The sequence below is a fragment of the Vulpes lagopus genome, chromosome 21 (genome assembly GCF_018345385.1).
Source record: "Vulpes lagopus strain Blue_001 chromosome 21, ASM1834538v1, whole genome shotgun sequence".
In the NCBI taxonomy this organism is placed as follows: Eukaryota; Metazoa; Chordata; class Mammalia; order Carnivora; family Canidae; genus Vulpes; species Vulpes lagopus.
Window position 1 is genome coordinate 36,166,587 of NC_054844.1, and position 26,456 is coordinate 36,193,042.

At 37.8% G+C, this 26,456-nt stretch overlaps 1 protein-coding gene across 4 annotated transcripts in view; it reads right to left on the reverse strand.

Annotated features, from left to right (window-relative positions):
- Positions 1-26,456, reverse strand: part of NELL2 (neural EGFL like 2) — a 378,038-nt gene that overhangs the window by 123,064 nt on the left and 228,518 nt on the right. For all 4 annotated transcript variants that reach the window (XM_041736868.1, XM_041736866.1, XM_041736865.1 and 1 more), the window contains one exon: positions 25,047-25,172. In XM_041736868.1, coding sequence (XP_041592802.1) covers positions 25,047-25,172 — 126 coding nt within the window. The remainder of the gene's footprint in view (positions 1-25,046; positions 25,173-26,456) is intronic.

Sequence of the window (26,456 nt, forward strand, 5' to 3'; positions counted from 1 at the left end):
AGATAGACAAAATAAAACCTACAGTGGTCTGGTTGTTACAGGTCAAGAGGCGAGGGCAATGGTATAAAATGCCAGAAAGATATAAGCAAAGGGATTTATTATTTTAAAAAGATTATATTTATTTATTCATGAAAGACAGAGAGAGAGAGAGAGAGAGGCAGAGACATAGGCAGAGGGAGAAGCAGGCTCCCTGTGGGTAGTGTGATGTGGGACTTGATCCCAGGACCCCGGGATCATGACCTGAGCCAAAGGCAGGGACTCAACCACTGAGCCACCTAGGTGCCCGGAGCAAAGGGACTTAAAGTAGGCATTTAGGAGGTTACTGATGATTTCCGTGGGAGCAAATTCAGAAGAGGAGAGAAAGAAACCAGGTTAGAAGAGGTAAGTGGTAAAGAAGTGCTGGTGAAGCCAAGTAGTAAACCATGTTCTTCACATATTTTACCATTAGTTAGCTAGAGCGAGGTCCTCTCCATCCTATAAAATGCCAAATCCACGGGAACTATTTTACTCCGGGTGACTAGAAGTCAGTCAAGAGAAGAGAGAAGTCACAAAAGGTAGTACATATATATCTTAAACAATTTTAAGTTAAAATATATAAATGAATATTTACTTGTCAGTCTCGAATGGAAGCCAAGTCTTTTGCTTTGAGTTTCTTAAAGTGTTCCTTTCAGATGTCGTACCAATTATGTATTCTGTAGGAGTTCCAGCATTAATTTATTTAAAATGGAATGAAAAATTAAAGGCACCTGCAGAACAATCTGTAGAATTGTAGATTTCTATGATTTTTCCCAATGTTTTATAGCTTTCTTGCCTACCCCTAATTTGATAACACATGGCTTGCCTCAACCAAGTTTTTCCTACATATTCAACTTACTTTTTTTGTGTGAAACATTTTCTTTTTGAGAAATATTAGCTTATTTGGTGGGTCGGTTAAGTTTTGGTTGGCTAAAAGTACTTCTACTACATAGGGAAAATTGCTACTTTCCTTTCCACACTCATACTACCCCTGTAAAATTCTTTACTCTAAGGGAGAACACATTTGGGTATAGTAAGAGGTTGCCAGCTGAAAAGCTCTGCCTTAAAATAAGTCTATTAATTGATTACATATCCTAATATAATTGACACTGATCCAATTCCTTTCTTAGACAACTTAAAGAGTTACTTTAAATAAGAAAATGTATGTGAAACACCCTGAAAACTGTAAAGCACTTATAAAAGTAATTATTATTAGAGAGATGATTTATACCACTTGTCATTTGGTTTGAACCCTTCTGTTTACCCAACAATTGTTTATTGACCACCTATTGTATACCAGACATTACTGGACACTGGATATACAATGATGAAAACACAGACATGTTTTCTGCACTTGTGATGCTTACAATGAAGGAAAAAGGAATTAAACAGATGGACAGACAAGCCACAGTGAGTGTTATAAAAGAAAAAGCTTTGTATGTTTTGAGAATAACACAGTAGACCAATATTAAATTAGCTGGTCCCAGATAACCCTTAAAGATCTGAAGAATGAGTTACAATCAGTCCAGCAAAAACAGAAAGAATTGTTGCAAGCAGAAATAATAGGATGGGCAAAGGCTCAAATGTTGGCAAGAACCTCATGAGTTTGAGGCCTGAAGAAAAGCTGGGTGTCTAAAGAGATATGAGACAGAGGGACTGACATGAGAAAGGGCTGGAAAGGTAGGCAGAAGTCAGATTGTACAGCACCCTTTAGGACACATTAAGAGATGACCTATTTTTTTACCTTAAGATCAATGGGAAGTCACAAAAAGGTACTAGAGATTAAAAAAAAAAATCACTGTGCAGTGGGGAGAATGGGTTGGAACAGAGCAAGTATGGAAGTAAAGAGGTCATTAAAGGATGGGGTCCTTGATTACAGTGGGACATGGGACATGGAGACACATAGAGAAAAAAATACAGATGAAATTGATAAACGTACTAATAAATTAGATTATTCTATTAGTTTGGGGTGAGGGAGAGACAGAAGGCAAAAGAGAGATCAAGATTTAAGCCTCCTTGAGGATTAGGCCTGCCTAGAGGGGAAAGTAGAAGAGAAAGTCTACACATAGCAGATATGATTGTAAATAATAACAAAAGGATAAACCACACAACTGCATATATTTTTTTGATATTCATGAACCTGTGCAAACTAACCCTTTTGCAGCTCCATCACATCCCATTCCTGACACACACACATAAATCATCCTAAGTTGAACTGGGCCACTTGCTATTTCCTAATAAGGCCTTGAGTTCCTTTCCTTGTTAATCTTGACATCTTACTTATTCTTCACAGTCACTATGTACTCAGAATGCTCAATCTAGAAATGAGTCACATTTGACTCCTCCCTTCCCCTCGTTCTGTACAACCCATAAATCACAAGTCCTGATGATTCTCCCTCAAAGTATCAATCTGTCCACTTTCCTCCATTTCCAGGGCTATTACCCCGGTCAGGACCATCATTATTAACTGCTTAGAAGAGTCTCCTAACTGGCCCTTCCAATTCCACTTTCGCCCTCCAACCAAACCATTTTCCAGTTTTTACAGGCATATCTTTAAAATATAAATCAGATCGAGCCTTTCCTTTGCTTAAAATACTTCAGAGTCTATGATATCTAGACTAAAATCCAAGCATTTTCCTTGGTTTAAGATTGCATGATTTGGCCCCATCCTATCCTTCATTCATACCTATGCCACTATCTTCTTTACTCACTATGCTACAATCCTGATGCCTCTTTTTCACTCCCTCCAACACATTAACCTTTTATGCTAGCTGAGGGCAGCTGGATATGCCTGGCAGTCACTATCTTTTCCCTAGTATACATTTCCAAAAGGAAGCTGGAAATTCTTTGGGGTCAAAGACTTATTTGTACAGTCCCAGTGTCTGATATAAAGCTCATCTCCCCTGATGACTTGAGAGGCAACCTAAAACCATGTGGATTAAAATGCATATTACTCAAAGTGAATGCTCAGTAAATATGTGTCAATTGTTTCACAAATATGAAAGGACTAAGAGACAATTTTCATGAACTTTCAAGCTATCATCATCACCATCACCATCACTGTAATTTATTGAACACTTACTATGAGCCAGGGACTAAATGAAACACTTTTCACTGAACAACCTCACAAGGTGGAAGCTGTCATCCCAATTGTAATGATAATGATAAAACTGAAGGCTGAAGGGGTAAATATTTTGTTCATTGTTATTCAGCAATTAAATAACAGAGCTGGGATTTTAACCCTGATCTGTCTGTCTCTATAAGCAATTAGTCATTCCACCTTCCTGAATTACTAAGAGCTTAAATTAAGGACTTAAGTTTTCTCAGACTTTGGGGGAAAAAAAACATTTTAACAATCCCAAATTTGTAAAAATCAGTACATGTCTGATCAGTTTGTACATTCTCTACATTGTTTAGATATCTTACGCTGATAGTGCACTGCTTCAGTTGCTATTTTCAGAACATGGTTGCCTAGCAACAAGCATTATCAGACTGAATGATATTCCAGATTGCATTTTGTTATAATATAGTTAACACAGTATTTACATAGAAATATTTGAGGAACAAGGTGGGCAAATTTAGTGAAATGAATTACAAAGCAGGAACTCTACAATAAAGCATAAACAATAAGGTGGAAGCTTTTCCAGGAATACTTTGGTTTTCAAATACTTCCAAGTCATCAAATGTATGTGGAATCCAATGTTGGTTGGGAGTAATAGCAGGGAACTGAGGATGGTAAAACTTGAAAATTGAAGCAGTTAATAGTAGTAAGGTCGGAGAGAACTATGGTTACTTTATGAAGGGGGGAAAAAAACGCTCCACAGATATCAGATCCTATTCAGGATTCTCACAGTTACCTTCTTTTGGAACCAGATGTAACTGAGAAGGAACATATGGCTAGCTCCACACAAAGCCATCACCATGAGCAAAATAAGCAAAACAAAGCACACACTGAAAAACAGTGACATCAATACTATCATCTTCTGACATGGAAAATAAATTCATGGGGAAAATATGGGTACAGAATACACACCCAAAGCATGAGCCAAGAACAATGTGAAGGGATGACACCTCCTTGTCAGCTAAATCGTATTTCTCTTCCCTCAGCTTATTTATTAAAACAATCTATTTCCAGAAGTAAGTGATGAAGTCAATTGTAAAATTCAAGCAAAATTACTTCATGATAAAAAAGGGATTTGAACAAAATGAAGGATAATGAAATGATTCACTTTTTTTGCAAGACATCTAGTAATCCCAGTGTCTGATATAAAGCTCATCTCCCCTGATGACTTGAGAGGCAACCTAAAACCATGTGGATTAAAATGCATCTTTTAGGACTGATGTGTTCTTAAAAAAAGAATAGGGAGAAAAAAATAAATTATATTGAAGAAGGAAAGGAGAGAAAAGAAATAATAAACAGAGTAAGGTGGCAGACTGAAAGATCCCAGGATTTGCCATCTGAAAAGCTAGTCAGGGGCCTGGCGTTTAAAAATTGTGAGGTCTTGTACCAGTTTAATTTCTGGAGTAAAAATTTTCTCCTCTGTGAAATGGAGATAACATTGCCTTCCTTGCCTAATTCACAGATTTCTGTGAAGCTAGAAAAGATCGATCAGTGAGGTCACTGTTGCATTTTCTCACAGCTCAGTTTATGAGTCCCAAGGGATGGGTGTGAGCAGAGAGAACAGGCTGGTAGTTTGTCATCTAGGCAAGGGTTTCCAGACAATTCTTAACTTGATAATTATGCTATCCAACCTGAAAAAGATTTTGAGAACTCATATAATTTATTAGAAATCAATGAGAAAAATATCAGCAGCCAAAATAAATAAAAGGATTAAGGGTTATGAGCATACAATTCACACACACACACAAAAGAAAACCAAAAAGCAATATACATATAATAGAACAATGTTCATATTGTAAATAAAAGACATTTAAAAATACCAAGATAGGTATATCTTGGTATTTTTGCAAACCTATAAAATTTATAGGTAAAAAAGGGAAAAAAGCACCAGCACAAATGAAAGTTCAGACAACCAGCCTTCTCATATACTGCTGGTGAATATAAATTGGTATGAACTCTCAGAGGGCAATTTCATATTATATATCTCAATATCTCAACAAAAATGTACAGAACCTAGGCCTAATCATTCTCTTCTATTTCTAGAAACGTATCCTAAGGAAATATCACAGAGAGGCTTACAAAAATTCCTGTACCACATATTATCTGTGAGACTGACATTTTGAAATTAAAATTTCAACTCTATATGACTGGCTAAATATATTAGAATTTATTCTATAGAGTGTTATGCCATCATCATAAATTATGTTGTAAACTATTGTTGGTATAGAAGAAAATATTTTACTAAATTAATAATTTTAAAAGTCTAAAAAACAGTATTACAGTATGATTCCAATTTAATTTAAAAAGGTACACATATATTGTATACACTGATAAAAGAATAAAACTATTTCTAAAGTATTAACCAGCAGTATCTCTAGGAAATGGGATACTGGGAGATTTTAATTTCCTTCCTCCCTCTTTGGGCTTCTCTGTATTTATTTTACTGGAGATATCTATTACATCTGTATCAGAAAAAAAAATAAGATTCATATACAAAAGAACACATGTAGCAATGTGAAAGCAGCAAATTTAGGGTTTCATGTAAATATGGTACATTTGAATTCACCAATGTCAGGCTTTTTAAATACATGATTTGTTTTCCCCTAGATTTCAACAAGGTTGTTTTTTTTTTTTTTTTAAGATTTTATTTATTTACTCACGAGAGAGAGAGAGAGCCACAGACACAGGCAGAGGGAGAAGCAGGCCCCACACAGGGAGCCGGATGTGGGACTTGATCCCGGGTCTCCAGGATCACACCCTGGGCTAAAGGCGGCACTAAACCTCTGAGCCACCAGGGCTGCCCTTTTTTTTTTTTTTTTTTTTAAGATTTTATTTATTTACTCATGAGAGACACAGATGGAGAGAGAGCCACAGACACAGGCAGAGGGAGAAGCAGGCTCCATGCAGGGAGCTTGACGTGAGACTTGATCCCAGGTCTTCAGGATCACTCCCTGCCCTGCTGGGCTGAAGGCGGCGCTAAACTGCTGAGCCACCTGGGCTGCCTTTTTTTTTTTTTTTTTTTTTTTAAGATTTTATTTATTTACTCAATAGGGTTTTTATCTGAATTCATTTTGGTGGGCTGGTTCTATTATGTGTGTAGGACATACAGATTTTGCAAAATTCTAAATAAAAGCTTATCTAAACTTTTAAAAATACTTAGAAAATGTTTTAAAAGGTTAGAAACATGGGTAGTAGTTTTTACTTGGAAAATATCAATAAATTCACCAGAGAAAATATAATCTAATCAGGGAGATGTCTGATAGGATAAGGCAAACTAGAAAGGAATAATGCCAGAAAAAACATTTGGGTTGAAATTGCCTCAAATCTGCATTTACTACTGATACAGAGTAAGATTTAGCTATTGATATATTAGGAATTCAGAGGCTAATGCATACAGAGGAACAAACTCATTCTATTTCTCTGCTGGGATAATCTTGGAATAACACATTCAGGTCATTATGTTGCAGTAGAAGAAAAAATATGGACATAACAGGTTTGGTTTAGTAAAGAGCAATAAATAACAGTAAGGTGCTAGCAGGATTGACAGGGATACGAGCTCATTGTGTGGCATGTAACTGAGTTTAATTTTGGATAATATATCTGAGATAAATTCTAGGCAATGTATTTAAGAAATGACAAAGAACCCCAGCTGTCACCTACTAGTATTTATAAGGCATATCCCAAATGTCTCCTCAAATAGAATCAGGGAAGTATGGCACCTGGATGTAACAAAGGGAAGAAGAGTCTTAATTTAATTCAGGCTCAGCTTTCTGGTGAATCATCTGATCATCAGTCTTAGGAAGGCACTAATAAACCCCACAGATACCCTATACTTAGCAAGGTAAAGTGTATACATACACATAATTCCATACTCCCTAATACACTTTATGTTCCTTAGAACTCCAATATGATGTATTTGATGCTCTTGTTTGTTAATCAACAAATCTCTGTTGAATGAATTAATAAACTCAGATATCTACTGATAGTCATTCAAGTCCAGGAACTGTCCTAGGAACCCAGTGATGAACAAAGCAGAACCAGGAGATATTTTCCCCCGCTTTCAAGGAGCTTACAGGAGTTAAGGAAAGATACGCAATAAGTAAGGAAAACACATGAAAGGGATTCTGTGGATTAGCCGCAGAGGGAAACACAGCAGGTAAAATGATGGGGAACCACAGGGCATGGCAAAAAGGCTGTGGAGAGTGGGCGTGGGAGGGATATTTAAAACCTAAAAGATGAGGAAGAGTCAATTGTGCAAAAGGAAAAGAGGAAAGCATTTCAAGTAAAAGAGACAGGATATAAGACTGAAGAAGAAAGAGGTTTGGGATTTCTTCCAGAACATAAAAAGAAGTCAATGAGACTAAGCATAAGAAGCAAGACATAGAGGAGAATGAGCTAAGGTAGGAGAGGTAACATTAATAGGGTGTCTTAGACTTGTATAATAGGAGGGACACAGAGACAAGGGTCTGGATTTGAGCTCCTATTTAAAAACCTAAACAAAGAGCATGCAGATGAATTGAGTGTGGAAGGAATCAAGAGTGTCCTCAATGCCTGTAGCTTTACCAAAAGTGTGGTGGCTGAGGCCAAAATGGGTAAGACTAGGAGAGAAATGTTTTCCTATTCCGAATTTCAACTTGCTCCTTGGGTACAGTAATCTCTTTTACAGTTGAATAAGAGAAGAGAGTATCATAATATCTGGCTAAGCATACGCTATTTTACAGCTGTGGTTGTAGGCACTTCAAAAATCTAGTACTTTTAATCTTGACAATACCTTTATACAGTGGGTATAATTTTTCCATTTTACCAACAGAGAAAGAGCTTCAGGGAGGTAGAGCAACTGGTTGAGTTTCCCAGCTAGTAAATGACAGGTTTCTTCAAATACCCCTCACTTCCTAACTCCTAACCAATGTTTTCCGGTCATTTCTTCCCCCCACCTCATTTTGCATCCATCCTTATAATTTTATACAAGCAAATGACCGGAACACATTGCTTATAACTGTTTAGCAAACGTTTTGTCTTTTATTTGTTTTCAATTAACTGGTAAATAAATATATTTCTACCTCCTCTCAGAGATGATAAAGTCCCCAAGATATAGGTCTTCCTTATTTTTGTATCATCCATAGCACTAAGAACATGTTTCCAAATTGCAGTTAATATTTTTGAAAACCACTTATGCCAGGGGCTGCTGTCAACTTCTTACATGTGTATTAAACTCATCCAATCCTCATGTTGCATGTGAAGTGCATAGTGTTATTTCTATTCCCATTTTATAGACGAGGAAACAGAGGCACTGAGAGAGTTAAGTCACCTGCTGAAGGTCACTCATCTAATAAGGTGCACAGACAGGATTCAAACTCAGGTTGTCTGGCTCCAGAGTGATGTGTGTGAACAATACTATACTATCTACTGAATATGAAGGAAAGAAGACACCGTAAGGAAAGAAACCAGAAAAACTTGAATGAATGGAGCTTAAAATCATTCTTTATCCATGAAGGTCAAATACTACTGGGACACTTAATTATCTCCTCCCTGAGCGGTCCTATCACTTAAAAGCTTACAAATGTGGGATGTTATTTAAACTTCTTTAGTTTCAGTTCCTAAAGGAGTAAAATGCGGATGATAATAGTATACTGAGCTGCAAAATGGTTAAGAGAAAATGCATATAAAGGGCTTAGCGCTGGGGCACCTGGGTGGCTCAGTGGTTGAGGGTCTGCCTTTGGCTCAGGTTGTGATTCCGGGGTCCTAGGATTGAGTCTCACATCAGGCTTCTCACAGGGAACCTGCTTCTGCTTCTGCCTATGTCTCTACCTTTCTGTTTCCCATGAATAAATAAATAAATATTTTTTTTTAAAAAAAGGACTTAGCCCTGTGTCCTGCATATAGTGAACATAAAGGTTAGCTCTTGTTATTAGCAAATGCCTAATGTATAGGTGCTCAATAATTAATTGTTTAATGAATGCCTGGCTTTATCAGTTCTGCTGGAGACAACATACCAAAGTACAATAGCACACACCCATTCTAAAATCTAGAAGGAATATGAGGCTATGACTAGAAACCAAAAGCATGCAAGGATGTACCTAGGAGTGGGTAGCAGAGTCCCCTACACGATTTTACTGGGACTGGCTCTGATACACAACCTGATGGACTTGAACCTGAGGATGGTGAGACTTGGAGCCTAACTTCACAACTATATGTTTGGTTCACATATCCATACTCTGGGGACAATTTTGCTTTCCTTAAAATGATGGAAGAAAAGAATAGCCAAATATTATTTCCTCTTCTTATATGAATGGGGTTTCCCCACTTATAATAATTGAGAATTTGAGCAAGTTACTCAACCTTTCCAAGACACAGCTTTCTCATCTATCCAGAGGGTTCTCTGCAGCATGGGATATTATAATATTTAGCTACCTAGCACAAGGGAAGCATTCACAAGATGATAAGTATACAGTCTAACTCTAAGACCAGTACTGTCCAAACCTGAGGCCAACTCTTAAATTATACTGATGAAACTACTTCTGAAAAGACAAAATGCACTGATCAGGTGAATGCTTTAGCCAATCACTTGTTTGCTCTCATTTTAATAGAGATAGGCTATCAATTTTAATTAATTGATTGAAGAAATATTTATGAAATTCATCAAGTTTTATTCTGGGATGGGGATGAAAAAGTCACAAAGCCTATCTTCAAATAACATGTAATTTAATGGGAGAAGACAGATGGGTAAACTACAAAACCACTAAACCAAACAGATTTAATTAAGAGCTATAGAAATGCAGATGAAGAAATCTATTGAAAATGTCACACTGTGAATAGGAAGGTAAATACTAAATCCACTTGAGCTTCAGTGCTATTAACTGATAAATAACTCACATTTTCTAATGAGAAGATTCAAAGATACTTCATACAGGTGAGACCATGTTTATTGAGGCATAGAAGGTGAGTAGCATTTCAATAAGCAAAGAAAAAGGTAAAAAAAAAAAAAAAGCTAGTAAAAAAACCACATCAACAAAGACATTCTCAGCAAATGGTGTAATAAAACCTGCCATAACGGAATAAGAGGAGTCTAAAAATCCAATTGAGTAAAATAAAGGTAACAACATTATGAAGTTACTGAGAAACACTGTTTTTGGTTGGTTGTCCAGTTACTGTGTGCCACATTATGTGGCTGGAAGGGCAGGGGGCAGGTGCTGCTGCTCCTGGTTTCAGGCAATATAGCTACTCAGTTTTCTTGGCTGAGACGAGAAGGGAGTGGAGAGTCCGCTGCACAGGTCACTATGTCTGGATAGTGGAAGAGGTGGGCGGAAGCAGACAGGGAGGTTATAGGGCTAGATGCTGAGACAGACACATGTTGGGGAATTGAAGTCCTCTGCTATATCACTTCAGGGCATGTTCTCTGCTGAATTCTTGCAAAGTTAAATAATCTCTGAATTGGACTGCTAAAATCTCAGATGATGTAGATCAGTTACTTCTTACTCCCCTTCTTACTGCCCAAAACTAAGACCTTTAGTTTGCCCAGTTTGAGAATGGAAGCCTGGTGCCAATTACATCAGCCATTTTTAGGATAGTGTGGTCCTTTATCAAGTTTTGCGCTGCATTGTTGTATCTTATGTATGTATCATTATGTTCCACTGTAATAGTTTCGCAAAGCAGAAGCAGCCTGTGATTTGTAGAAGGAGTAGTTGGACATGAAGCTGGAAAGACAGACTGCTTTGCTAAGCTGTGTGAATGTTATTCTGTGGGCAATGAAAAGTCACTGAAGTTTCTAGAGAGGGAACTGACCACACTGAATAGGAAGACAGAGCCATTGATAAAGCTGAGATCATAATGTGGCCAAAAATTACACACAGTGAGATTATCAGTAGAGTATCTAAAATGTCCAGGACAAAAACAATGAAGGTTTGAACTGAGATAGGGACAGTGAGAATAGAATAGAATAAAGCCAACTTGTATTTTTATAATGCTTCGAAAGGTCTATGGTATTCTATTTTGTAAAGTCTTATTAGCATAGAAACCCATGCCAACCAAGCAGATTAAGGAGTAAGGGCAATGTAGATTCTTTTCTTCTCACTTCATCTCTCTTTATCTCTCATCATCTCTCATCATTATCTCTCTTTTTTTTTTTAGGTAGGCTCCATGCTGGGTGTGGAGCCCAACACAGGGCTTGAACTTGCCGGGCTTGAACTCACAACCCTGAGATCAAGGCTCAAGCTGAGACCAAGAGTTGGACACTTAACTGACTGAGACACCCAGGTGCCCCTCAACATCATCTCTCATCATCACCTCCCTCTTTCTCTCTCTCTTTCTCCTGCTCCTCGCCCCCATCCAGCATCTCAACTGCCTCTCTATTCTGGAAACAACATCCATTATGTGAATCTAGGTAGGAAGCAGGATACCCCTCCTGCTACGGAAGCTGGAAGAAGGCAAGACATGTTCTCTCCCAGCCAAGCTCCTGCCACTTGGCAAATACATGGCCATGTGACATCAACTAAAACAACTACATGCTTCTGCCTAGGAATTTCAAGCACAGAATGGGTAATGGGAAAGCAAAGAGATCATTAGCGTTCATTTTCAGTGTTTTGTGTCCTCACACAGCATCTGGCAGTGGCCCCCAGCAGCAGGGGTGACATAGTATGATCCCTCCATCCTGAGAAAACTGTTGCGGTGTTGAGGATTCCAGAGATGCCTTGATCTCTGTACATTTTCCAGATTGCTCTTTGAACTTTGTATGTATTCTTTTTAGGAAATCCCTTGATGCTTAAGACAGGCAAGTTTTTCCTATTCTTTGCAACTAAAAGCTGTGACTACATACAACAACTCATATTTTCCCCGTTTGCTGACAGGAAACTGAGATTCAGAAAGGTTGGGAGTTGCCTTTGATCACAAGGCAGGTGGTAGACAGCTGCATAGGGCTCTTGACCCCATGCGTTGTGAGTTGCTTATCAATGGATTCATCAAATGCTGCATAAAAATGTGGCAAGTTTTACCACTAAAGGAGAGGTAAGTAATACCTCAAATTGCAATATGTGCAAAGAGAAGCCAAACAAAATCCAAAGCATCATTTACATCAGCCAAACTAAGGCCTATGGCCCCAGGCCAGCTCCTCCAGCGGAAGACTTGCAAACAGTAACATGTCCTGACTCACTAACTCACAGGGAAATCCTGCAAATTCAATCCACATGTTGTATTCCCTTTGATGATTACATTATATGTAATATGCCATCACCTCCTTATCAGACATTGACTCCTACCCCTTCTGAGAGATACAACATCTGTCAATGAATAGACAGACGATTAGAAAACAAAACAACATCCAGTATTCAACAGTTTTACTTCCATGGACCTTTTCTAGTTTAAATTTTTTTTTTAATTTTTATTTATTCATGATAGTCACAGAGAGAGAGAGAGAGAGAGAGAGAGAGAGAGAGAGAGGCAAAGACACAGGCTGAGGGAGAAGCGGGCTCCATGCACCGGGAGCCCGACGCGGGACTCAATCCCGGGTCTCCAGGATCGCGCCCTAGGCCAAAGGCAGGCGCCAAACCACTGCGCCACCCAGGGATCCCCCCTTTTCTAGTTTATCAACAAATTATATGTGTTTTTGGTCTAAACAATTTGTTCCGTTATGAACTTTGCAATATGCTAAAATTTTTGGGAGTTTTAAAAAAATTGGCCAAGTATCTGACCAATACTTGAAGGGCATAAAGGTTCTCCTTATGACATTACTACTTAAGTTTATTATAATTTAATTTCACAAAGAAAATCAATATCGATGAGTTCCAAATTTACTGATATGTCTGATGGTTCTTCTGGGGTTTATATCAATGTGACTTATGGGTTGAGTAGAGTCATGACTCATAAAGAAGCCAAACTTTTGACATTATTTCTATATTAAAATATCCATGGCTTAAGATGGCTATATTTATGCTCACCTAATACTATAAATCATAGGTTGCAAACGAAAAATACTCTAATTCATGAGTCAGAAAGGCAAAGCAGATGGATGGGGCAGACTGGCTGTAAGAATTCTAGTATCCAAACATGAGTTTTCTTACTGGAGCTATGGAGTCAGATTGACTGGGAGACGAGAGTGTGGTAAACTGGAAAGGACTTCTAAGAGGGCTGCAATGATACCGACCCAGAACTAATGGAGAACAATCTGGAAATATGGCTAGAAATCCTGATTTTCATAATGAAATCTTTTGACTGTTTAAATGTTGAACCACTAAAATGTTCCCAAAGCCAAATATATTGTCCCCGAGAGCCAACTGTAGCCCACAGGTCACTAATTTGTGACTCGGAGATAGTCTTGCTGTCATGGAGCCTTCTTGAATGGTCATTCTCAACAACCCTGCATTCCACGCAGAGGATCTATGGCAGCAGCAATCCTTCAACAATCACTTCAGTCTATAAATGAATTTTTAAAACAGTGCTTTCCAAATTATTGTCTGCCAACTTCCTTCATATTATTAAGTTCAGAATCTTTTAAAAGGAGGCAGATGAGAAAGATACTACATCAGCATTTGACCTACTATGTTTGGGGTAAATGTATGGTCTACTTCTGCATAATTTTTTTGCGTTGGTGTGTTTGTGTTCATTAAAAGCCAACTAGGAAAGTGTTTTAAAAATAATGAGCATCCTTAACTTTTACACCAAAACCAAATATGAAAAAAAGCAACCCGATCATTAAAGTGAGGAATTTGGGCATAAATATGAACTAGATCCCCACCTTCCCAGCAGACTATCACTTCATCTCCCCATAAACACCAGACTTACCCTTGAATTATTAGAATTGAATTATTGCTCCTCAACAACTGGCAAAGAGATTGTGAAGTGAGAATCATTTTATTTTTTTTATTTTTATTTTTTTAAAGATTTATTTATTTATTTATTTATTTATTTATTTATTTATTTATGATAGACATAGAGAGAGAGAGACACACACACAGAGACACAAGAGGAGGGAGAAGCAGGCTCCATGCCGGGAGCCCAATGTGGGACTCGATCCCGGGACTCCAGGATTGTGCCCTGGGCCAAAGGCAGGCACCAAACCGCTGAGCCACCCAGGTATCCCCAAGAATCATTTTAGAATATAGTTGGGGACTATTCAACTAGTTACCTAGCAATAATAGTGCATTAGTTTTTTTTTTTCTTTTGTTGCCATAACAAAGCATTCTAAACTCAGTGGCTTGAAACAACATAAATTCATTACTTTATACTTCTATATATTCTTTATACTTCTATAGCCTGACATATGTCTATCAGGCTAAAATCAAGTTGTCTGCAGGGCTGCATTCCTTTCTGGAGGCTCTGTTTTCCTGCCTTTTCCAGCTACTCATGGTCCCACGTCCATCTTCGAAGCCAGTAATGTTGTAACTCTCTGACCATTCTTCTAGAGTCCCATCTTCCTCTGACAACAGTCAGGAAAGTTCTTCTGTAAGGACTCATGTGATTAGGTTGAGCCCAACCAGATAACACAAAATAATCTCCTCATATCACTGTCTTTAACCTTAATTAGGTCTGCAAAGTCTCTTTTGCCATGTTAGGTAACATATTCACAGATATTAGGGATTTGGATGTGGACATCTTTGGAGGGCCACTATTCTGTTTACCACAAATAGGTACATAATAACAACTCCTACTTATAACTGCACACTCTGTTCCAGCCGTCACACTCATTACTTTGCATATGTCATCTCATTTAATTCTAAAAACAGCATGTAAGGTAAGTTATATCATTCCACTTTAAAGATGCAGAAATAGGGCTCCCTGGGGTGGCTCAGCGGTTGAGCGCCTGCCTTCAGCCCAGGGTGCAATCCTTGAGTCCCGGGATCGGGTCCCGCATCGGGCTCCCCGCAGGGAGCCTGCTTCTCCTTCTGCCTGTGTCTCTGCCTCTCTCTTTGTGTCTCTCATGAATAAATAAAATTTTTAAAAAAAGATGCATTAATAGGCTAAGATGTTAGACAAGTTGCTCAAGGTCACAGCTAGTAGATAGCAGAACAAGGACCCAAACCTAAGCATGAATGAGCTAGTATCTGGAAGCTAAAATGCCACAAAATGTTCATGGAGAAGAGGGGGTCTAAGGAGATTATGATTTGAAGTGGATGCACTAACAAGAGAGGCCCTGTGGACTTCTAAGCCATTTCCTTAGTCTTGCTTTTGTTGCTGTTGCATTTCATAACATTTAATGGACATGTGTATGCAAATCTATTGTATAAAAATGCTGCAGGTAGCAACTTAATGGTTATGATTTTATTCTAGAAAAATTCTAAAATCAGTTCTCATTAGGCCACACTGACAATTTACTTTCATGGAGTTCCAGAAACACCAACAAAGCATTCTGTCTTCTTTGAAATGAAATACCATATCACCTTGATTCTAGGTCTGCACCGATTGTTAGAAGTATGATCAATTTAATAAACAACTTCTGGGCAAAAAAAAAAAGGAAAAAATAACATAAAAGAAAAAATAAAGCACTGACTCTTCAACATACATCTCAATTAGAACGTGCACAGACTGAATGAAATGTTTCGGAAAGTGTACAATGTGTCTTAGAATTTTCTACAGGATTTTCTGGCTTTATCTCTTACAATTCCATTCACACTAAACTTGCTATTATACAAGAACCTATACTTTTGTACTTACTCTTCCTCCATCCTGAAATGTTGTCTCTCACTTCTTCCTCTCCTGAAATGTCTGTTCATCCTTTAAAAACCTCAATTTAAATGTCATATGGTGATGGCTGCCCATAGACAGGCAAAAGCCAGATTATTCACTGTCACTTCTGGGCTCCCCACAGCTGTCTGCACATTTCTTTGTTACAGAACGGATGACAATGTACTACAACGATTCACTTATACTATTTTCGTCTATTAGATTGGACAATAACCTTACCATACACCCGTACCAAAGTTCAGGTGTAAAGAAAACTGAGAGGAATCTCATGAGTTTTTCACAATCACTTACTCACAAGTCTTACACAACGCATTTTTACTCCTCTCTCTCTCCCTTTATCCTCAACCTGGTGCTTTTATCAGTATTCAGCTGAAGTGGGTTAGTTAACTATAATATTCAATGTTTGTAGTAGGCAGCCTTTAAGATGGCCCCAGCAATCTTCACCTCCTGATATTCATGCCTCTGCGTAATCCCCTCCCTTTAGTATGGGCTGTACCTAGTGATTTGCTTCTAACCGATTTACAATAGCAAAAGTAATAGGATGTTACTCACTGGCTTTGATGAGGCATGCTGCCATGTTGGAAAGGCCCACATGGTAAGGGTGGAGGACAATCTATATGCAACAGCCAGTAAGGAATGGATTACACCAACAATCACACAGGTGAGCTTGGAAAAAAATCCCTCCTTAGCCCACATAGGTGGGCACCTTGATGACAGCCTTATAAGAGGTCCTGCAGCAGAGGGCTATCATAGCAGAGGAGCATTTCCACACCCAGATTCCTGACCCACAGACATCGTGAAGCAATAAATGTGTGTAATTTTAAGCTGCCAAGTTTTGGAGCTGTTTGTTATGCAGCAGTAGATAACTAATACAATGTTACTCCTTTGAGAAAAGAACTTTGAGTAAAAGGAATCCTCGTCAGAAGTTTTATGAAGAAAGTACCAATACTAAAATAGGTGGCAACAGACGATGAAAGTACTATTTGACCAGTCAGTGTGGCTCTGCCTCACTGTACCAGAAGCGCACAGGAGAGACAGGGCTCTGGGTTTGAGAGAAGAAACTCACCCTCTGAGCCCAAACCCATGACTGAATATGACAATGCAGAGGCCTCCTGGACAATGGAGAAAAGAAGAGCATCAAGACAAGGCAATGTCATCAGATCACACACTCATTGCAAAATTAGATCGGCAGCAGGACCGGAGGATGAACTCTGTTCCATGGAGCACTAGAGGAGTGAGGAAGCAGAAGGAAAGTTGAACTTTCTTACTGGCTAGCATGTCAAAGCCAACAATCAAAGAAGGAAACGAAAGGCATCTGTTGAACTTCAACTCCGAGAATACTGTCCTCCACAGGTGTCTGTTGCTAAGACACCGCTATTATTACACTCCTGGCATGTATAATCTTTTTATTCCCCTATGTGAGTTTTTAACTCTGTGCTTTTCATATAAAAATCTCAAAATAAAACTCAAATAATACATCTATTTGGGACAAAGGTGAACTAGGGTTTACTAACCAAGTGAAAGCAGGTGAGGCTGGCTAATGAGGCAGCTCCCATCATCTCAGTGCTCAGGTGAGCTTGCACAGAGGCAAGCTCGTGTAGACACGACCACTGAGTGCTCTGATGATCAAGCCATGGCCAGGCTGGAGGTCATACATGGATACAATGGTTGCACTGAGAGGCTGCATAAAGACTGTGACGAGCCTGGAAACTGCTATATTGGAGCTGGTATGCTTCCCCCACTCACTGACAGATTCAGATAGAACAGTCTCCTTTCCAAGCTTTTCATCTTTAAAAAGGCAATTCAGCTCCCTGAGCCTTTGAGCCTGTTCCATTTTGAGCTGACTGCTAATTGTATGCATGCACATATGTGTTTCAGAAAAGAGATAAGCACATTGCCTTGGCCTCCTCACTAACTGCACAGACATGACTCACTTCTGTTCTCTGCAAGTTTTCTAAACGTGCCCTGAAGTTTTCCAAACATTAACCCTTCCTGGTAACCACACTACACACTCTCCTAGAGATGTTTTCTTGATTATGTTTGCTTGACGTTGCTTTTTACTATTAATTCTTTGAGTCCTGGGGCTTGGTATTTTAATATGCTTTTGTGATCATGTTTATATTTTCAAATTTCTCAATAATAACTACACAGCATAATCAGATACAGTGAACCACAGGAAATGAATAAGGTATCTTCTGGCATTAGGGGCCATATTTTAGATCTTAAAACCCAAAGTTGTCGGATTTTCATATTTCGTGAAATGTATAATTTTATCGTATTTTCCAATGGTGATTCTGGGAGAAGAAAATTTTAGAGTGGTTGTTCATAAAAATGCAGAAGTCCTTCCCAATAGTCATGGCAACTAGTGGCCAGATGGTAGGATTGTCTGATTGCTGATTGTGATTCTTTAGAAAAGAAATCCACATAGAAGCAGCCGAGCTCATAAAATCTGCTATGCTTGAGAACTGAGCAGACTCACTATTTAGAGGTCATATTCTATACTCTGAGCAGATTAGTATCCTCATAGGGCCCTGGATGCATGTAGGTAGCCCCAGAGCACCCCAATCTAATGCTCATTCATGAGAGCAATAGGAAACCCCCCATCTTAGGAAGTACAACGCATCCACCTACAGAAGGAGTTTTCTAATTCCCTAGAAAGTGCCCCTTAGCTATATCAAGGCTTCTCTTTCTTTTTTTAAGCCCGCTTCCACAGTCGCATAATAAGTACAGTGGAACAAACAAGAACACTTTGAACGCATTGTTCCAGCAAAGCTATGTATTTTCTGAAAAATAATAACTCATTTGAAAAGTAACCAGACAAAAGTGCCCAGTTTAAAAGGTCCCAGGGAAATAAGACCTTTTATCAAGAGGATAGCTTGTCTAATTATAACTGGAACAACAACAATGATGGTAGCTAACATTTATTAAAGATTTCTTCTGTGCTAGGCATTTTACTAAAGATAAAGTGCGAAGGCATTTTACAACCAAAATAACCTCGTTTATTTAGAATGTTTTTTTTCTGTGTGTTTGTGAATGCTGATATGCATATTTTCACTTCCTGTTATCATTGTTCTCTCTGACCTGCACTTCTCTGGCGCCCCATCCTCTCTGCCATTGTCCACAGTATTTTACTTCCTTTACTATGTACATACCAATAATTATCATAATATACACAGTGAATTCTCTGTCTTGTCCTGCACTTGTGATTTTGATAAATCCATCGAGAGGTATTTTTAAATAGCTGATAATGAAGTTACTGTCCATCCATACAATAAATTACCAGTTCCAGCTTAAATTCTTTTTGGAGGAATGCAGAATATAAGAGAATAATGTGGGCGCCTAGGTAGCTCAGTTAAGTGTCTGCTCAGTTAAGTGTAGCTCAGGGTCCTGGGATCGAGGCCCATATAGACTTCCCTGTCCAGTGGGGAGTCTGCTTCTCCCTCTACCCCTCACCCCACTTTGTGCGTGCATGCTCTCTCTCTCTCTTAAATAAATAAATAAACAAAATCTTTTAAAAAATTAAAAGAATAATGTTATTGCTGCCTTTTCAAAATATCATCTCTTTAAAAACTTTAAGATTCCTTTAGCATTGCTTATAGGAATTAAAGAACACATACAGGGATCTGGGTGGTGCAGCGTTAGCGCCTGCTTTGCCCAGGCATCTGGAGACCGATCGAATCCAGTCTGGCTCGGTGCATGAGCTCTCTCCCTTGCTATCTGCCTTTCTCCTTCTCCTCTCCTCTCTCTCGTGAATCATAATAATTAAAAAAAAGAAAAGAAACACACATACACACATCAGTTATTTGAGGAAGGGGCACGCATGGGTTACGACTGACTTAAAATCTTCGCTCTAGTTGCACAGTAGTAAATCTTTCTCTGTAACCTTCTGTGCATGACAATTGTATCCAAGACTCTTTAAAATGTTAGGGAACTCATAGTAAAAAAGACAAATGGAGAAAACAATATCATCATCAAATTCACGACTCTTTCTCCATAATCACTCAACTAAACAAGCCTGACAAACAGGATGGTAGTGATGATTAAAAAAAAAAAAAATCAGTATTGACCATGTTAGAGAAAAAGAAGTAACTATAACAATAAGATCATAAAATGTAAGCACTAGGAGTATTCAATGCTATAAAAGTTAAGTGCTTTCAGAAGTAAAATTCCTTGGGGAACACCAGAGGAGGCTCTTTGTTTAACAGCAAAAATGAAGTGTCTAGTAAAATTCCTGTGTTTAAACACTTTCTGGACCTTCTGTGATATGCAACATGGACCAAAGCCAGCATCAGAAGATCCTGGAGAAACAGAAGCGGTCAGGTCAGCAGAAAGCATACAGGGGAAGCATCAGGATAGTGTAATTTCAGGGGCTCCCTAAGAAATCCTCTCTGTCCCCTCTGCTGAGCCTGATATTTTACTATGGAGAACCGTTCTCCTAGGTTCATCTAAGATGAGGTTTTTAAGAAGAGAAAAGAGGAGGAAGAATGGGGGGACAGTGGGCCTTACTGTGAAGGTCAAGAGCCAGTAAAAGAACACAGGACACCTTAAAAAGTGAGAGAAGACATCACTATACAGGGTCTAAGGGAAACTTGAAAAAGAAAAGGGAAAGGTTAAAAAGAAAAGTGTATCCTTTACAATTTCAATCAGCTGACCCTAAAGTGAGATTTCTCATCTTTGGCACTATTGATATTTTGGGTCATATAATTCTTTGTTATGGGGAGCTACCTTGTAGTGAATGTCCTGAGCAGTGTGAAGATTAATGACTCAGTTGGAAAGTAACCAGAGAAAAGCTTCCAGCTGAAAGGATCCTAGGAAAATAAGATATCTACTCAACAGGATAACTAGCTGAATAATAATATTATAGGATGTTTAGTATCATCTCTGTCTGGTCTTACCCACCAGATGCCAGTAGCAGCTGCCTTCCCCACAGTTGTGATAACCAAAATATCTCCAGACACCGCCAAACACCTCTGTCAGGTAGGGGGGCAAAACTGCCCTCATTGGATAACCACTGCCCAAAGGATCAGTTTTCTTCTATGCGGGCAAGACTTTTTCCATCCCTTCTACAGTCTGTCCTTCCCAATTTCCTGTTCCCACTCTAAAGAACTACATGACGGTGGGAAGGTCACAAGTTCATCTACACATACACACAAAAAAAAAAGAATCAGAATTCCATTTTTAAATTATAATAATCAGAGTAGAGAGATATAGCAGGAAGCTCTAAAATGAATGCCTTTTCACTCAAAATATTGTTATCCTTTGATAATTCCACAATTCTTGGATTCTGCCTTTGTTTCCAGAGACATTTTACTCTTTGTCTATTACACGACACCAGTTCCAGGAAGGGGTATCCAGTAAAACTCAAAAAGATTTGCCCAATTCAATTAATGCTTATATGAGTGAACCAAAAAAGCTATTAGGCCAAATCGGTAACCAAGAAACTTTGTTATGCATAAAAATTAAGTTACTTTTGCAATTAGAGATACTGAAGAGTGGACTTCTGACATCTTAGCTCATGTGAACCAAACTCTTCTCCTTCCCTTCTCTCCCCCATCCTCTTTTTCCTCCTCCTTCCCTCCTTTCTTCCCTCCCTTCCTTGTCCCTGCCCTCTCTCCCTCCTTCTTTCCTTCTTTCTCATTCTCTTTCTTTCCTTGTAGGTATACCTATTCTTTCCTCTATGAGAATAGGAAAGAAAGCGAGAAGGAACAATATTATGGAGCATTAATTAAAAAAATAAATAAGTAACACTGTCGCTGGAAGAAAAATAATAATGGGTTTAGAAGAGCTTAAACTGCTATATCATTTGTGCCATTGAGTCATTAGTGTGACTGTATAATTGAGTCAGAGGCCCAGAAAATGGTGATTTATATTTTTTCTACTGAATTCTGATTTGGGATTATCATGATAAGATCTATAGGGGAAAGATTCCTCTTAGAATTGCAGCTAATGAACCAGAACAATCTATAAGAAAAGCAGTTTAATTACTAAACATTATAAATTAAATAATGTATTTCTATACAAAATACGAATCTTTCCCTTTACTTATTTTTGTATAGTGGCCAATTAAACACATGGTGAATAATATGAGGACTAAGAATAAGGAAGCTTATCTTCTGGCCCCCTTTTTGCCTCTCAGTAACTCTATAGCCATAGGCAAGGCAATAAATCTCTCTGAGCCTATTTTCCCACATGTGAAAGTTAGGAGACTGGACTAGATTATCTTTAAGAATTCTTCTATCTCCAAAATTCTATGATCATGAGGAAAATACAACTCAAACTGTCTGAAACTGAAAGAAAAAAAAAGCTATGCAATTCTACGAACTATGGAAGGTAATTACACTGTAGCACACATAATTTCTATGCAAGAGCTACAGGGTTATAAAAGCAAAAAAGGCTTCTTTTATTGATCAAAGCTCTTGACTATAAAGTAACATGTATTGCTCTTAGATTCTTCTTTAAATTAGAATAATTAATTTTCAGAGGGGGCAAGCAACTTTGACAGTCTGCTGGGTTCTGTGCTGAGAATGTCAGCGATGTTAAGGCAGAGGGCTCTTCAACAGGAAGGAAGGGTAAGGATCCAAAGGCAAAACAAATTTAGAACTCCAAGAGCTCAGCCACAAACATCAGGGAATGGCTCTGCAGTGGAGTCTTGACATTTATTCTGGAGGACCTACTACTGCAAGTATGTGGATGCCTGTTTCTAAATTCACGGAAATAAATCCCAATCTTTCTCAGAGAAATAAGGTCCTACTCTGTTCTTAGGGGAGCTCTTGAAAAGGTACAGGCTAGATACCTTCAGCTGCAAGGCAAACCCCAATTAGAGGAATCATTTCTTGAAGCCTTTTGCACAGACGCTAACATTAAAGTGTGGATGGATAGATTCAAAGAGGGAGAATTTAAACATTTGTTTCCTCTACAGGGACCTGAATATGTGCTGACCCTGTATGGTCTAACATAAAAGATCGCCTCACTTTGGACTACAAAATAAAATCTACTCATATTCTCATATAGATTTGTAGACCTACCCATAGTATACAGAAAGTTTAAGTGCAAGAAATCCTTCTTTAAGTGGAAGCATAGAAATACTAGTACTAGCTGGATATGCTGGTGCATCATTAAGGAAATACATTCTATCACCTGCCAGATATTGAAATTCTTGGCTTTGGTTCTTTAGACACAAAAATCATGGCCTGAACAGCTTTTCTTAAAAGGATCTTGGCCTTCACTGGCATTCCTACGAAGGGATACTTCATTTATATCATTACATACTTTGCAATCTTAATGGAAAATCCTCCCTCAGTAGTCAGAAACAAATAGTAATTTGCGGGATTTTATTTGGAAGGAAAATACACTGAGAGAGGTAAAGCCAAAGCAGGAGATTCTCTGTAAGGGATGACAGCTCAACTATTCCTTGGATTTACAGCCAACAGTCAGGCTTGGAATGAAAATGAAGCTCTTGAAAATACCCTGCCCCGAAGAAACACTCCTCATTCAACAGTAGGCCAAATTATGTGTCATGTATTCTTACTTACAGTCTTTTTTTTTTCTTACTTACAATCTTGAACACTTTTTATGAATATAAGAAAAACAAAAAGGATCGCTAGGAAGTATAAAAATGTAGAAAGCTTTTTAAGTCTTTCATGCCAAGGAATCAGCAGACTCCTTGAAAACTGCTAGCACTCGTTTTTAATAAGCACATCTTGAAATAGCTCTCTGAGACGCAATAGTTTTACTAAGATTTTTGTCATGGTTAACAAATACATCGGAACTCAGAATCATTGCTATTACCGATAATACAGCAAACTGTATTTTATTCTCCATGTATTTGTTAAGATTTGTTTATATTCTTTTTTTTACACTGAAAAATATGTCTGTAGACCACCTTCAAGAAAGTCTACCACTCAATATGATTAAGTTTTGTCTAATGAAAAAGTGCAGAATTGGTCCCATTATGTGGAAATGTTTAGAATAAATTGACCAAAAAAAAAAAAAAGCAAGAATTTGTAAACCCACTGGCAACTCTATATTAAATATATATTCTACTTTCAAAATATCTTTGGTTATTCTCCATAGATTGGAAGGTCACTTCTCATTATTCCTTATATCCAACATTTTGTTTTTATATAAATGCTATATTTGAATTTAGAGGAAGGACCTACCCTTTGCTTTAACGGATAAACAAGATATCAAATAGTACACATTACGGTCACTGTAATGAAAACTTAGAAGAGTGCACTCTAGTACAAAGGCACAAGGTGACACTTTTATTAGATAGATTCATATTTTTACTGGAGTGTTATAGAGTCTCTTTCCTTGGAAACCTCTAAGTATTATTTGTACATCCATTTGAGAAAAATTATCAAGTTGGAGGTAGAGTAGAAAATGACAGGGAGGGTAAAAAGTGACAAGAATAATATTTTTAAATGTTCTCTGGTTTTATGATTCTACATGTTTTCCTAAAACTTATTTATTTTTAAGATTATTCTATTTTAAAAAAAGGAAATCCAAAGAAATGTCTTACTTCACACCAACATTTCCTCAAACCCTATAGCTTCAAGCTACTTGTCTAGCACCATTTTCTTTCATATTCTACAGGTAGGAACTCACAGAATATGAAGTCAATAGGTTATCTTACCCCAGGACCAACTTTAAACATTACTAACATTCGAGATATCCCTGAACAGAACTCTGGGCGGTAAGGAGTTATAGTTCCTAAAACAAACGTAAGTAAAATTTTTTTGATGTACTCAGCTGCATTTCCCAGAGGCATGAAGGAGCCTGATTTTCTTTAATATTCCCATTTCCTAGCACTCCAAGAAACTTTCTGAAAACATCACATTATTTATGTTATTCTTCTTCTATGCAAAAATCTACTGCCACATAAAGGAAAAATTATTTAAGGGCTGTTTTTTCACATTTGCCATAGAATTCATGTAAGTTTTGAGTGTAAACACTGTTTAAGTATAAAATTAGCATAATTTTAATTTGGTTCTCTAGTTTTTCTTTACTTTCCTAATGGGGAATATAAAATTTACCCAGAGTAAGCAGGTATTCCTTTCCTTAGAACAGATTCAGAATTAACTACCAAATCAAGGAGACTGTGCTTTTCCTTGTTATTTGTTTTGTTGTAAGGGAATATTTATGGCATACTTCTCCAAAAAAATTAGAGTTAAAAGGAACTTTTAAAAGTAAATTCCAGGCATAGGAATATTTTATTTCATAAATAGTCACTCTTTACCTGTACATGAATAATCGTCAATTCTGATGTATCCAGTTTTGCAGATGCACATGAAAGAACCTGGGGTGTTAACACACATCGTATTCTCACGGCAGTAATGGCGCCCTTCAGCGCACTCATCAATGTCTGTGAAGAAAAAGGAGGGCAAAGAGGTCAATAGTGGCCAATATTCTAGAGTTTCTCTCTAAGTTTCATTGTTGGGGAGAGGGCAATGATTTCTAATTGAAAAGCATTTTTTAAAAGTATTCAAAACATCTCCTTTAATAGGAAGGTTTGTTGTTCTAATGATGTTCAGAAACCATAAACATTTTTTTTCCAACAGCTCTTGCTGGAATTTCAAAGATGTCTGTATATTTCAATTTGCAACATTCTAAATATATTTAGAAATTTTCAGTGCTTCATCTACCAGCATTTGATAAAATGAATCAGAGAATACAAAATCTGGCTACCTCAGAGTCTTGGAATCTTTATAGTTTGAGCCTATCATATATTGTTTTTTTGATTCATTGGCTATTCTCTATACTTGGGGAGACCCTAAAAGGTAAATAAAGTATTTGCATATACCAGAACTTGAATACCTTCACTTAAAGACATGAAACCAATAACATGTAGTTTATTTATAAGTTTATTTATAAGTTTATAAATAAACTACATGTAGTTTATTTATAGTTATAAATAGAGATATAGCTATCCCAGTAAGTGTCTGAACAGAGATGAAATTACAATATAGAAACCTGATATAAGAGAGAAGCTGTAAAATAGTAGTAAGACAGCATGTATTTTTTTAAGATTTTATTTATTTATTTATTCATGAGAGACACACAGAGAGAGGCAGAGGCATAGGCAGAGGCTCCTCAGGAGTCTGATGTGGGACTCGATCCCAGGACCTGGGATCACAAAATGAGCCAAAGGCAGATGCTCAACCACTGAGCCACCCTGGTGCCCCAGTAAGATAACATACTGAAGAACTTCCATAGCAATTCACACACCAAGTTTTGAGTGTAAAGACTTACACATGGTAAGCCATAATAGGCACTAGTGCTAATTGGGAAGAATTTTTACAATAAGACTGTCCCCATTTTACAGCGCCTCTGTGCATGGAACATAAACTATTTTACAAATATTTTATTATTACGAAATACTCTTTATGAAGGGCCTTAATGCACTGGCCAGGCATGGTATTTCTCCTCCAGAAGTCTGCTTTCTCAAGCCCTTGTGGTGAATCCACAAAATAGTAGTGCTCTCATTTGTACTATTAAAATAAATGGATCAATTATAGGAGATAGGTGACCTACAATTACAGAAGTCATGCTATTCCTATATATAACCCGAACTATGTTCCCAGTCCTGAGAGTATCAAAAGAAGTAATTGATATAATATGAGAAATTTATATTTTTTTAAGATTTTAT